The 14,892-nt window shown below is 43.2% G+C and overlaps 1 protein-coding gene across 5 annotated transcripts in view; it reads right to left on the minus strand.

The window, feature by feature from the left end:
* Ttc12 (tetratricopeptide repeat domain 12) overlaps positions 1 to 12,312 on the minus strand; it is a 49,315-nt gene extending 37,003 nt beyond the window's left edge. For 3 of the 5 annotated variants that reach the window (XR_003947876.1, XM_011242510.2, XM_011242511.1), the window contains exons 1-2: positions 12,183 to 12,263; positions 10,707 to 10,779 (exon numbers count right to left, since the gene is read on the minus strand). Coding sequence is in view for 3 of the 5 variants with exons in the window: in XM_011242510.2 (XP_011240812.1) it covers positions 10,707 to 10,764 (58 nt within the window). In the remaining 2 variants the exon portion in view is untranslated. Of the gene's footprint in view, positions 1 to 10,706; positions 10,780 to 12,182 lie in introns of all 5 variants that reach the window. The other 2 variants (NM_172770.3, XM_030244325.1) reach the window with 2 other exon arrangements.
* Positions 12,313 to 14,892: the final 2,580 nt, after the last annotated feature.

The raw sequence follows: 14,892 nt of genomic DNA on the forward strand, positions 1-14,892 counted from the left end.
CTCCTTACCCTCCTCACCCTGATAATCAAATAAGTGTAATTTTAAAAAGATGTCATGATGAATCCCAAAACCTTGTATGCTAACCTAAAATTTTATAAAATAAATGGAAGGATAAGTCCAAAGAAAGAAGAAAGGAAAGGAAGGAAGAGAGGGAGAGAGAGAGAGAGAGAGAGAGAGAGAGAGAGAGAGAGAGAGAGAGAAGGGAGGGAAGGAAGGGAGAAAGAAAGAAAGAAAGGAAGAAAGAAAGAAGGAAAGAAAGAAAGAGAGAGAGGAAGGAAGGAAGAGAGAGAGAGAGAGAGAGAGAGAGAAAGAAAGAAAGAAAGAAAGAAAGAAAGAAAGAAAGAAAGAAAGAAGCTATACTCTTTCCCATTATTGCCAACATAATTGCTGATCACGAACAGCGCTGAATATCTTTTTAGTTTATGGGTCATTTGGTTTTTATTTTCTATGACATGCCTATTCTTATCCTTGGCCCAATTTCCTCTGGGTCATTTGTCCTCTTTGCATTGACTTAAAAGGCTTCTGGATAAATTCTGGACTGGACACATGGATTTTGAAAATCTCCTTGGCTACGTGTCATTTGTTTTATGGAAGCATTGGTTGTTTGAGCATCCTCTTCCAGCCTGTTGGGCATATGTGTACGCACTCGCAGACACACAGACATACACAAAATCGATCTTCAGTTTTGTTTTCTCCTCAGTTCATTAGATCCTCATGTAATTTGAATTTTGTGCGGGTTGTGAGCATGGCTTGCTGAGGACGAGAGACACTGTGAAAGGCTGTGCTTGTCTGCTGTTATCCACTGTCCAGTTACTTTCCATACCACATTCTTGGCAAGCAAGCCTTAACCCATCTCTCATTTAAGGGTGGAGAGGCACATTTCACCTCCCTAAAGGAAACGCAAGTTATAAAGCATTCACTTGCATAGGGCATTGGTTTTATTCATTTACCTACTTATACCTATCCAATCTCATTCATGTTACTATGGATTCCTGGATATTGTTTTTTTCCTACTTTGGATTATATTATAAGGCTATGTTGTTTATTTCGTTGTTCAGATTGTCCTGTTTCTTTTCTACTGGGAGTTCTTTCAATTAAATTTTTATAATTTTCTCCAAAGATCTTAAATATATTCTGACAGATTTATTTCCATATTTAAATGCAGTATTCCTGAGGCACAAATGCAGAAATCTCATTTCTAGGTATGAATACAAGGGAAATAAAACCAATCTATGCAGAGCTATCTGTACTTCCATATTTATTATGGTGTTATTCCCTATAGACATGTAGAGAATCACTCTGAGATGAGACAAAGAAAATGGTGCCCCTTCCAAACTCATAAAAGTGGGGTAGAATGGTGGTTACTGGAGGTTGTGTGGAGGCTGGAGAACCAAGAGGATACGGTGGATTGTAGCCAGACAAGAGGAATACATGCTACAGTTGGACAACACAGAATGGTAGTGAAAATCATGTCCTGTACACTTCATAATTGCTAGGAGGGCAGACCTTCTAAGTATTCACCAAGAAAAATGCTCTGAAAGGTTTATTTGAATGGCTTAGTTCATAATGTATACTAAGTCAAAATATAATATACATTATACACATGTATAATTTTGTTAAATAAAGCTTAATAAGGCCTTTGTTTTAAAGTCTATTTTGTCTGATATTTATGTTTGGCGTCTATTTTCTTTTGCATAGTACTTTCTTGGTAAATATTTCCACATTGTTAAGAATTTGATCTACCTCTGTCTTACTGATGTGTCTCTCTAGGCTCACACCTAAAGGCTACTGAACACAGAACATCTTTCTCCAGGTGTCTTCATCATCAAACTCGACAAGCCCATCTTTCTTCTGAGTCTGTTCTTCAAATGCTCCCATCTCAGTAAACCACCAGCTTCCTGCCTGTCACTCAATGCTCAGGACCTTTCCGTGAGTTCTCATTTTTTTTTCTGAGCCCTCACAGGCAAGAACACTACAGTTTGTCAAGAATAACTTCTAAGTGTGTTTGTCACTGTATCAATCAGTACACTAATCAGCCTACACTAATTAGGGTATTGTCTCTGTTCCCACTGCCTCACCTCTGCATCCAGCTGATGAGTTCCACCCTCCACTGTACTGGAAACAGCCTCTTGACCAACCTCTCAGCACCTTCTTCTCCCCTCTAGTCCACATTACACACCCAGCACAGGACTTTCTTCAGACATCAGTGTGCCTGGTCTAAGGATTCCCCTCAAAGTGCCTCTGGAGCACTGCTCTGCATTCCTACAGACTTTCAGACCTTCTCAGTCCTTCTGTTTCTAGAAAAGCAGTGCACTCTCCCTTTCGCAAACTGACTTTCTATCTCCTCACTTCCCAACAGGAACATTCCTTCATGTCCATCACAATGGTTGACTCCTACTGACTCTTAATGTTTTACTTAAATGTCACTTCTTGAGAAAAATGTTAACATCTGCCACAGTTTGGATTGTACACACTTCCTCAAAGCTAGGCTGAAACTCTATGCCTCAATATGACAATATTTGGTGTTTCAAGAGGTAATTAAATAATATTAAAAGAGTTTGGTTATAGTTAAATATCATCAAGTGAGGCCCCAATTCACTATGACTAGTGTCTTTATAAGAACATACACAGAGTACAGAAAGAGATGTCTATAAACATACAAGAAGTTTACAGAACACCAAACAGATTTGACCAGAAAAGAAATGGCCCCCTGGTACATAATAATCAAAACACTAAATGTACAGAATAAAGAAAGAATATTAAAAGCTCCAAGGGAAAAGGACAAGTAAAATATAAAGGCAGACCTATAAGAATTACACTCAACTTCTCATCAGAGACTCTAAAATCCAGAAGGTTCTGAACAAATGTCTTACAGACCCTAAAAGAGTACAGATGTCAGCCCAGACTACTATACCCAGCCAAATGTTCATTTACAATAGATGGATAAAACAAGATATTCCATGATAAAACAAAATTTAACAATATTTACCCACAAATCCATCTTTACAGAAAATACTAGAAAGAAAACCCCCAATCCAAGGAGGTTAACTATACCCAGAAGAGAAAGGAAATAAATAATTCTACAGTAAAACAAAAAGGGAGGCAAAAACACACACACACAACCACCACCAACATCAAAATAATAGGAATTAACTACCACTGGTCATTAATATCTCTAAATGTCAATGGACTCAATTCCCCAATAAAAAGACACAAGCTAACAGAATGTATGAGAAAACAGAATCCATCATTCTGCTGCACACAAGAAACACATCTCAACATCAATTATAGACATTACTTCAGTGTAAAGAGTTGGAAAAAATTTTTCCAAGAAAACAACACAAGAAACAAGCTGATATAGACACTATAATATAATTCCAACCAAACTTCATCAAAGAAGGACACTATACAGGGGAAGGACACTTCATTTTCATCAAAGAAAACAATCCACGAAGGTGACATCTTAATTCTGAACATCTATGCCTTAAATGCAAGGGTACACACATTTTAAAAGAAACATTACTGAACCTTAAATCACAAACTGAACCTCACATATTAATAGTGGAAGATCTCAACTCCCCACTCTCACCAATGGATAGGACATCCAGACAGAAACTAAACAGAGAAATAATGGAGCTAACAGATGTTATGACTCAAATATACCTAACAGACATCTAGAGGACATTTCATCTAAACACAAAAAAATATACCTTCTTCTCAGAACCTCTTGGAACCTTCTCCAAAACTGACCATATACTTTGTCATAAAGAAAGTCTCAACAGATAAAAGAAAATTGAAATAACTCTCTTTACCTTATCAGACCACGTGGATTAATGCTGGACTTCAACAACAGCATAAACAACAGAAAGCCTACAAATTCATGGAAACTGAACAACTCTCTACTGAATGACCGACCACTGGTCAAGGATGAAATAAAGAAACTAAAGACTTCCTAGAATTCAATGAAAAATTATGGAACACCATGAGAGCAGTGCCAAGAGAAAAGTTCATAGCACTAAGTATCTTCATAAAGAAATTAGTGAGATCTCATACTGGTGACTTAACAACATACTCGAAAACCCTGGAACAAAAAGAAGCAAACACATTCAAGATTAGTAGAAAGCACAAAGAATCAAACTCAGGACTGAAATCAACAGACTAGAAACAAAGAAAACAATGCAAAGGGTCAAAGAAACAAAGAGGTGGTTCTTTGAAAAAAAAAAATCAACAAAATAAGACAAACCCTTAACCAAAGTAACTAATAGGCAAAGAGACAATCACCAAATTACTTAAATCAGAAATGAAAAAGGGGGACATAACAACAGACATGGAGGAAATCCAAAGAATCACTAGGTCTTACTTAAAAACCTGTACTCCACAAAATTGGAAACTCTAAAACAAATGGACAATTTTCTTGATAGATACCACTTACCAAAGTTAAAATGAGACCAGATAAACTATTTAAATAGACTTATAACCCTTAAGGAAATAGAAGTCCTTATTAAAAGTCTCTCTACCACAAGAATCTCAGGGCCAGATGGTTTCAGCACAGAATTCTACCTGACTTTCAAAGAAGAGCTAATAGCAATACTCTTCAAATTATTCCACAAAATAGAAGCAGAAGGAGCATTACCAAATTCATTTTATGAGGCCACACTCTTTCTGACACCTAAACCACACAAAGACTCAAAGAAAATTTCAGACCAATTGCCCTTATGAATCTGATGCAAAAATACTCAATAAAGTACACCAACCTGAATCCAAGAACACATCAAAAACATCATCCACCATAATTAAGTATGCTTCATCCCAGAGGTGAAAATCCAAAACTGTAATCCACCATATAAGCAAACTGAAAGAAAAAAAAACCACATGCTCATCTCATAAGAGGCTAAAAAAGACTTTGGCAAACTCTTACACACCTTAATGGTAAAAGTCTTGGAGAGATCAGGGATACAAGGTGCACACCTAAACCTAAAAAAGCAATGTACAGCAGGCCAATAGCCAACATCAAATTAAATGGAGATAAACTTAAAGCAATTCCACTAAAATCAGGGAAGAGACAAGGCTGCCCACTCTCTCCCTATCTATTCAATATAGCACTTGAAGTTCTACCCAGAGCAATAAGACAACTAAAAGTGATCAAGGGGACACACTTTTGGAAAAGAAGTCAAAGTATTGCTATTTGCAGATGATATGATAGTATACATAAGTGACCCCAAAATTTCTACCAGGGAACTTTTACAACTGATAGACACCTTCAACAAAGTGACTGGATACACATTTCACTAAAAACAACAATCAAAAAAAGAGTAGTCCTCCTATATACCAACTATAAACAAGCTGATAAAGGAATCAGGGAAATAATACCCCTTCACAGTAGCCACAAATAATGTAAAATACCTTGGTGCAACTCTAACTAAGTAAATGAAATACCTGTATGATAAGAACTTCTTCTAATCTTTGAAGAAAGAAACTGAAGAAGACCTCAGAAGATGGAAAGATCTCCAGTGCTCATGGATTGGCAGGATTAATATAGTAAAGATAGCCATTTTATCAAAAGCAATCGACAAACTCAATGCAATTCCCATCAAAATTCCAATAAAATTCTTTACAGGCCTTGAAAGAACACTACGTAACTTCATATGGAAAGGCAAAAAGCTCAGGATAGTTAAAACAATCCTGTAAAATAAACGAACTTCAGGGGGTATTACCATCCATTATTTTAAGCAATGCTTCAGAGCAATAGTAATAAAAAATTGCATACTATCACCATAAAAACAGACAGATTGAGCAATGGAAATGAATTGAGGATCCAGAAATAAATACACACACCTGTGAACACCTGATTTTTGATAAAGAAGCCAGAAAAATACAATGGAAAATGAAAGCAGCTTCAACAAATAGTGCTGGTCTAACTGGGTGTCCACATGTGGAAGAATACAAATAGATCCATACCTATCACCCACACAACTCAAGTCCAAGTGGTTCAAAGACCTCAATACAAACCAGATACACTGAACCTGACAGAAGAAAAAATGGAGAATAGCCTTCAACACAATGGCCTAAGAAACAACTCTCTGAACAGAACATCATTCGTGCAGGTACTAAGATCAACAATTAATAAGTGGAACTTCATGAAACAGAAAAGCTTCTATAAGGCAAAAGACATGGTCAAAAGGATAAATAGCAGCCTTCAGAATGGGAAAAGATCTTCACCAACCCCACATCTGACAGAAGGCTGATAACCAAAATATATAAAGAATTCAAAAACTAAACATCAAGAAACCAATTAAACCCAATTAAAAATAGGGTACAGATCTAAACAGAAACTTATCAACAGAGAAATCTCTAATGGCCATGAGGCACTTAAAGAAATATTCAACATCATTATCTATCAGGGAAATGCAAATCACTGCAACTCTGAGATTCCACCTTACACCCATCAGAATGGCTAAGGTCAAAGATACAAGTGATGGCTTATGCTGGTGAGGATGTGGAGCAAGGGGAGCACCTCTCCATTGATGATTGGAGTGAAAATTTGTACATGCACTTTGGAAGTCAATATGGCAATTTCCCAGAAAATTGGAAATTGATTTACCTCACAACCCAGCTATACTACTCCTATGCATATACCCAAAGAATGTTCCATCCTACCACAAGAACACTTGCCCAACTGTGTCCTTAGTAGCTTTATTAGTAATAGTCAGAAATGACCTAGTTGGAAACAACCTAGATGTCCCTCAACCGAAGAATGAACAAAGCAAATGTGATACATTTATACAATGGAATACTACTCAGCTATTAAAAACAATGACACCATGAAATTGCCAGCAAAAGGGTGAAACTAGAAAAGATCCTGAGTGAGGTAATCCAGTCCCAGAAATATACACATGGTACTTCAAAGTAAAGGATAGCCATGCTACAATCTGCAGACCCAAAGTAAAGGATAGTCATGCTACAATCTGCAGACCCAAAGAAGCTAAGTAACAAGGAGGGCTCAAGGGGGGATCGTGGATCTCACTGAGAAGGGGAAACAGAATAGACATCATGTGTGGATCAGGAGAGTGGACTGCACAGCAGTGGGAAGTGGAGATGGGAACAAGAGGGATCAGGTCTGACTCAGGACTGAGGGAGAGAGGACTGGGAGAGACAACTGGAATCAGGAGACATCTTTGGACAAGCTAGAAACCTTGGGCAATGAAAACTCCCAGGAACCGATGATATTGACCCCTAGTTAAGACTCCTAGCAATGGGGGATATGGAGCCAGAACTGCCCACCTCCTGTAACCAGGCGAGGCTTACAGTGGAGGGATCAGGACACCAAAACAACCACAAAACCTTCAACCTACAATTTGTCCTGCCTACAAGACATGCTGGGATAATAGTGGAGCAGAAATTTGGGGAGTGGTCAAACAATGACTGGTCCAGCTTGAGACTTTTGCCATGAAAGGGAACCTGCCCCTGACACTGCCTAGAGGTTTCATAGCTAGATCTGTGATAGAACTAAACGTGAATAGGAAAAAGTCAATGAAATGGGTCCTAGTAATATTCTGCTATACTAATAGATTGGTGTCTAGTTCAATTGTCATCAGAGAGGCTTCATCAAGCATTTGATGGAAACAGATGGAGAAACCCATAGCCAAACATTAGGCAGAGCCCAGGGAATCCTGCAGAAGAGGGGGGTGGGGAAGAATTGTAGGAGCCAGAGAGATTAAGGACACCACAAGAAAACCCACAGAATCAACTAACCTGGACCCATGGGGGCTCAAAGAGACTGAACCAACAACCAGGGAGCCTGCATGAACCTGATCTAGGCCCTCTGCGCATATGTTACATTTGTGTAGCTTGGTCTTCTTGTGGGACTCCTAACAGTGGGAGCAGGAGCTATCTCTAACTATGCTGCCTGCTTTGGGGACTCTTTCCCCTTACTGGGTTGCCTTGTCCAGCCTTCATAGAAGAGGAGGTGCCTAGTCTTAGTGCAGCTTGATTTGCTGTGGCTGGTTGATATCCTTTGAGGCCAGCCATTTTCTGAAGAGAAACAGAGTAGGAGTGGATGTGGTGGTGGTGGAGAGGGGAGGTGGAGGGGAGGGACTGGAAGGAGAAGAGGTAGAGGAAACTGTGGTCAGGATGTAAAATAAATACTGTGTGTGTGTGTGTGTGTGTGTGTGTGTGTGTGTGTGTGTGTGTGTGTAATACACAGAGTGGTCTTAATGAAGAGCCACACTGAGCCATAGTCTGCATCAGAGATAACTTTAGGAGTCAGCACCATAGTCAAAGACCTCAAGAATATCATCATCAACTCTGAAACTGCCCCCCCCCCCAGACAGCCATTTCCATAGCCAGGACCAGACTCAGAAACTGCCTGGACTTCCATGGCTGGGAGAAGGCTCTGATGGAGAAAAGGGAGATGCTGCAGTGTGAGTGGACCTGTGCATATGCAGGTCCCACTGCTCCGTTCCCTGGGTCTCAACCTGGGACAGTGACTGATCAGGAGAGGTACGTTTCCTCGTAAGCTCTGACTTGGGTCTGACCACCTCTCTGCTTTCCCTGAGTGGTAAAGGGAGATTTAGGTACATGAAGATCCCTACTCACTGGAAAAGAAAAAAAAAATTCCCCAAAGAAAGGTATACAGAAGAAGCTGGGGAGAAAACTTTCGTGGTAAAATGCTTGCCAGCACACGAATCTGAGCATCCGAGTTTGATCCCCAACACCCCTGTAAAAAGCTGCATGTGGCAGTACATCTGCAATCCTGGTGCAGAGAAAGCAGGCACAGGTGGATCCCTGGGGCTTGCTGGTCAGGGACCCTAGGCTAATCCTCGAACCCCACCTCTTTGTTCTTACAGTCTATTTTCAAGAGCAGTGATAAAATACATTTTTAATTTTAATTCATCTAGCTTCTGGTATTTTGTGATAGTCTCATGAGACTAATACAACTACCTAAACTGGGTTAGGTTCTTCTGCACTTTTTCAACTCTCTCTTCCTTCCACATATCACCTTGAAATTAATTTTTTAATATCTGTTTTCAACACTGAACTCAGCTTAGCCCAAGGAGTGACACTACTAGGGCTAGCCTTGTTGAAGTAGGTGTGGCCTTGTAGGAGTAGGTGTGTCACTGTGGGTGTGGGCTGTAAGACCCTCATCCTAGCTGCCAGTAAGCCAGGCTTTTCCTGCTTGCCTTCGGAACAAGATGTAGAACTCTCAGCTCCTCCTGCACCATGCCTGCCTGGGCTCTGCCACGCTCCCCACCTTCAAGATAATGGACAGAGCCTCTGAACCTGTAAGTTAACCTCAATTAAGTGTTGTCCTTATAAGAGTTACCTTGGTCATGGTGTCGGTTCACTGCAGTAAAACCCTAACCAAGACAAAAGTAAACTGCAAGCCGCTTGTTGCTGCTCACGCATGAGATGTGGAGAGATGAGGGGGCTCGGGGAGAAGGTCACGTGAGGACTTAGTCCGATGAGAGCTCCTGAGTCATTGTGACTAAGAAGAACACAAGCAGAGAAGTGTCTGGCCAGATCTGCATTTTAGATACATTACTCTGTGGGGAGTGTGGGCCTGGCGGCAGAAACAACGATTACAAGTTGTTAAGAGAGTCTGCAGAGAGGAACCAGAACAGAGGGCGCCTCAGAGAAGCCGGACAGGGCGGTGGGGTGAGGGGAGCCAAAGCTGAAGGCTGATTGGACACAGATGGAAAGGTGGGAGGAGTCCCACTGACTTGGAGATTTGTGGGTGGCAGTGCCACCAGCTGAGACCAGGAGACAGCAGAGAGAGGAGTTTGGTTTAGGAAGGGGAGAGGAGAAAAAGTGAGAGGGGATGACTCAATTCCGGACACATTAGGATGGAAGCATGGTGGTAGCCTTGGCAATTGACCATAGAGCCCGAGACTCTGAAAGAAAGGCAGGGAGGCAATATAGAGGCCAGCAGGCAGGTGGGTTCACATGAAGATAGCAGTGTACCAAGGCCACAAAAGCATTCAGGAAGGAGCTCAGGGAAGGCTGGTGCGGGCACAACTGGATACCCAATTACTTATCCCCAGGAGGTTACCTTATTTCTAAATCTGTTTTGTTTCTCTTTCACCCATACAGCCTGCCAATTTAACATATTCCTACTTGCTAAATAAGGTGTGTGTGCGTGTGCACATGCACTCTTTTTAGCTACAAACAAGCTCCCTAAAGCTGGGACAGGGATAGACTGGTTTGGAGTCTCTTCAATGTGCTGCATGGCTCAATGGACATTCTCTTAAGTTCTACCTCTTTGAACTTGGGAAGGGTGTTCTTGGGTCAGGGGGTGCTGAGAAAGAGGATGAAACTCATAAGCCATTCACGTAACTGACATATCTGAAGGGAAAGCCACAGACTCATGTCCCCTGCCTACAAGAGGAACACAGATGACTAAGTAGGCTCTCAATAGATCTCAAAGGGAACAGACAGACTCACTGGCAACCAGGAAAGGTGCTTGGAGGAGAGCCGTCAGCCTGAACTTCAGTTAGACCATGATAACTTCTATGATACCAATTAACAGCCAGAAAATACTGCCCCAAGGCTGTAACTGAGACCTCAATAGCCTTCTGTTTAATTTCAATTACATTTTTTTTCCTTGAGAGTCATAAACCTGTCAAACAAGCCAGGGAGCTAACTTCGTTTTTCTTCACCCACTTCACCGCTCCAAGGCAGAACTCAGCCTGTGACTTAATGCGACTTACTTATTTCATCCACATTTTCCAGAAATCTCTGCAAGTCTCTCTCTTGATCATCAGCCATCGCAGACACAAATCTCTAAGGGAGGCAGTATAAATTATGAAATTAATAATATAAAACACTAAACAGAACCATCGGGCTTATTATCTGTCTAAGACTAAGTGTTTGTAAATGTCGTGAATAACAGCAGGGTGAGCCATTTCCCTCTGACTGCTGTTTAAGGCCAAGGGACAGTTATTATTTGTGGCCACACTTCCGGAGAGCTGCCAGCCCTGCCTCTGCTGGGGGGAAATGCTCTACAATAATTCCTCCAAAGCTAACCACCAACCACTGTGATTTAGGGACCTGATGGCAAAGGAAGCTGGGAGAGGAGCCGACTTATTGCCAGGGCTGGGGGACGAGTGTGGTCTTCCAACTTTGGCCATGACAGGTGTGCCTAGTCGGAAGCTTGGGCCAGGCAAAGCACAGGATAAGTAGGGAGAAGACTACCTTCATGAACATGTCCACACTCCATTAAAACCGTTGCCTCCGCCCTGTTTCTGAGGATGAAGAGGAGGTGCCACAGTGCACCAGCGTCTGCTTTTCAGTACTCTACCAAGTACATTAGCTTTATTACACTTGATTTTGAATGTGAAGACTACATGATAACCTCGGAGGTACCCAAAGGCGTATCCACACAACCTAAAGATCACCAGAAGGATAAACTTCCCCAGCCTTGGCCCACAGCGAGCCGCAGCTCGTTTGGGAGCGCCCCCTAGGTATGCATATTTTAAATACACTATACTGTGGTTCCAGCTTGCAGACAGGCGGCTTGGTAGTGCAGTCAGACAACTGCGAACTAAAACTTTGACATGCACAATTAGCCCGTGAGTCCCAGTTTCTCCGTCTACGTTATGGAAATCATAATGCGAACCCAGAGGACACCACGGGTCTGACTGTAGCACCCTGAACGTGGATGCGTGATTAGTCAGGCTTCTTTTATCTAGAAAACAGCCTTGGCATATGGCTCAAACAGCTAACACTCCCTAGGAATGAGATTCACATCGGGGGTGGGGGTGGGGGTGAGGTGGGGGGTGGAGGAGGGAATTAACTCGTGCAGAGCTACAGGCTGGCCTGAACCAGGCGCTTCATGGACGGAGAAAGCCAGTCTTTCTGGAACAGTACACCCAAGCCAGAAGGGTCAGCAGGAACGCAGAGCCAAGGCTCCCTGGAAAGGAGCAGAGCGGCGGTGGGGTGGAGGACCCACACCCGAGCCCCACCCTTCGGTACTACACAACTCCATGGAGGGAGGGCGGGGACAGCTGTACTGTTGCCAGGCAACCGCTCCCCAGCGTCCTGGCCCTGTGCTTCCAGGGTTGGTCTCAGCCTGCAGCTGGTACTGGATCAAACTCAGGGCCCGAGTCAGTGGCCTCTGTCAACTCTAAGCCCAGGCCAGGAACAGTTCCAAGATAGATTCCCCACGGCCACCCGGCTAGACTGACCTTTAGTGCCCAGGATCGGACGGGAAGTGGAAGCTGAGGACAGGCTGTGACTGGCTTTCGCTGGGGAGAGGCGGGGCCTTGGAGAGGGCGGGGCCTCTCGTGACCCAAAGAACGCGCTGCCCCGTTTGAAGCTGGGATGTCCCACCCAGAAGCAAGTTGGTGCCGGCTGGTCGCTAAAGCAACGTCAGTGAAAGCCCTTCCACTCTGGAGCCGCGAGGGTTCTCCCAGTTGGTTTCATATCTTTAGTCCCATAATGTAAAGGCTCCATCCAGCGTACTTCGGTGTGAGTCCAGGTTTGTTTTTAATGACCAATGTATGGCCTCCAAGGCAGTACCGTCTCTTTGATTCTCAATTTTTCTCGTAAATGAAATGGAAAAACGACACTTTTCCGACAAAGCTATGGTTAAGGGGGCTGGATCCTATCTAGCTACAGAAGTGAGTGATATACAAACAACAGTAGGATTTAGGGTAGAGAGAGCACATCACAGGGAATGGAAGAGTGGTGAGTCCTGAGCTCTAAAATGTGGGTAATGTAGATCAGTCAAAACCAGAATCTACAAAAAAGTGCCTGAGGCTAGCCAGTGGCCAGGCAAGAACCCAGGTAAGAAGAGGCGATGGGAGTTCCAGAACTACTGGCCGAAGAAGGGACAGACTCACTTGCACCCAGGACTGCCTTGGATAGTGATGCTCAGTAGCCACAGACTGGCTGGCTGGTGCGTCTTCAGAAGCTCTTTCTGTCTGACGGCTTCCATTCCTGTTGCTATGGAGTGCAGCTCTGCCCTCCCCAGTCCCATAAGCCCATGTGTTATAGGACTAGTTCCCATTCCTTAGGACCAGAGGTTTGCCTTTGTTTTGTCTTTTTGTTTCTAGCACGTGGACTTAGATGAGCAAATGTGCCTACAGAAACTGTCAAGTATGCTATTCCGGATGGAGAAAGGATAAGAGAGTTGACAGTTTGCATCAGGCTTCCAAGGGCCATCTGTCCTGAAGAGTAAGATTACAGTGGTACAGTCACAAGCCACTTTGCGGGGACAAATCTTACACTTGATAGATTACTAGGGTTTTGTTTTGTTTCACTTTGCTTCTTTAGCTGGTCTGTGTGTGTGTGTGTGTGTGTGTGTGTGTGTGTGTGTGTGTATGTGTGTGTGTGTTTTGGATGCTATACCTTTCTGTGGCCCTGCATAGCCCAAAATTCACTTTGTGGCCCAGGGTGTCCTCGAGCTCAAGGTGATCCTATTGTCTCGGGTGCTGGGATGGCAGGTGTGTGCCACCAAACTTACCTCGGATTGGTCAGAAGTCCTAAGTGACCCCAGAAAGTCAGTCACCTGGCAGCAAAGAGTCTCATGCTCTTTTGTCCAGGCCTATGTAGATTTTACTTTTGTGCCCTGGTAACTTGATATGGCCAGTGTGGTATACAGATAAGCAACTGTGAACAAGAACCTTCAATAACCCGAGTGTGACTCATTGACTATGCCCCCCCACCCACCCAGCAGTTAGCCAATGGAGGCCTGTGTGAGCATTCACAGAACCCAGTCTACCTTTGATTCATAGAAGAGTAAGCAGTAGACCCGGCTGATAAGGGGGTCAACATTTTGGGTGGCTTTGTTGCCTCGGCATAACATGCTCAGCCACTCTGACCACGTGTTCTTCACTTGATGCTATGCCAAAAATCTAAGGGTGCTGTGGGCGAATCTATGCGGATCAGGATGACTGTTGTTAGATTTTAAGGGTCAATGTCTGTGTGTCCTCCCTCCAGCACAGTGGTTTACGTGTGCAGAGACTTTCAAAAGCATTAGTGAGCTGTATTTCAAGGATGAGTTTACTTTACGGAGCTTAAATCCCTTGCGCGAGACTCCAGTTTTGTGGTTTATGCCTTCAATAAAAAAACGGGGGAACATTTGGTCATCTTCCACTGTATCGTAAATCTGAGACTCAGATTAATAGAAACCATTGCTACTCCTTCCCTCAGCTCGCTCCCCACCGTGCAAACCATCCTAACTCCTTGCATTTTCCCATCAATTATATTATACAAGCTCAGAAGAGAGTGGGAAAAAAAGTTCTCAGCCTCATGCAGAATGAAACAAACTACCTTTGCCTGTGGAGACAAGTCCACCAGAATCCAGGAGCCAAACTACAGCCTGCCAGACAAGACCCTCGGCTGCAGGAGCCAGCTAGCCTGGCAGCTTTGGTTTCAAGATTCTGAGAGAAGGGTTTGTCCAGGCCTCCCCAAGAAGAATCACTAAATACTGCCTCATTTCTTTCTCCGAACCACGTGTCCCTACAGGGAAAGAATCTGTTAAGCTGAAAATCCCTGCCCCTTGGATTCCCCTGTTATCTTTTCTGTTCTAACTCGCCACTGTAGAGGAAGGAGTAGTTTTCAGGATCGCAGGTTCATGTGTCTGCAGGAGACAAGAGTATCCCTTGATATTTCTGTGCTGAAATGATGGTGTGGAAAATATTTGCAACAACCACAATAGCAGTCCCGTGTGCCAGGCATACGTATGACTTCATGTAAATGTTTTGTTTATTCCCATTTCTTAAGTCAAGAACACACAGATAAAAGGGACCGAGATTTCTCAGGGGCCGAGCAAGACCTGAACCTTGGTCTGTGCCCTCAAAACTCCCCCACTTGACTGCCCTGACTCCTATGTACACCCATGTGGCAGACAATGCTGTCAGCAACCCCCCTGCGAGTTTCCACCTAAGCTTA

Source organism: Mus musculus, chromosome 9 (assembly GCF_000001635.26).
Source record: "Mus musculus strain C57BL/6J chromosome 9, GRCm38.p6 C57BL/6J".
In the NCBI taxonomy this organism is placed as follows: Eukaryota; Metazoa; Chordata; class Mammalia; order Rodentia; family Muridae; genus Mus; species Mus musculus.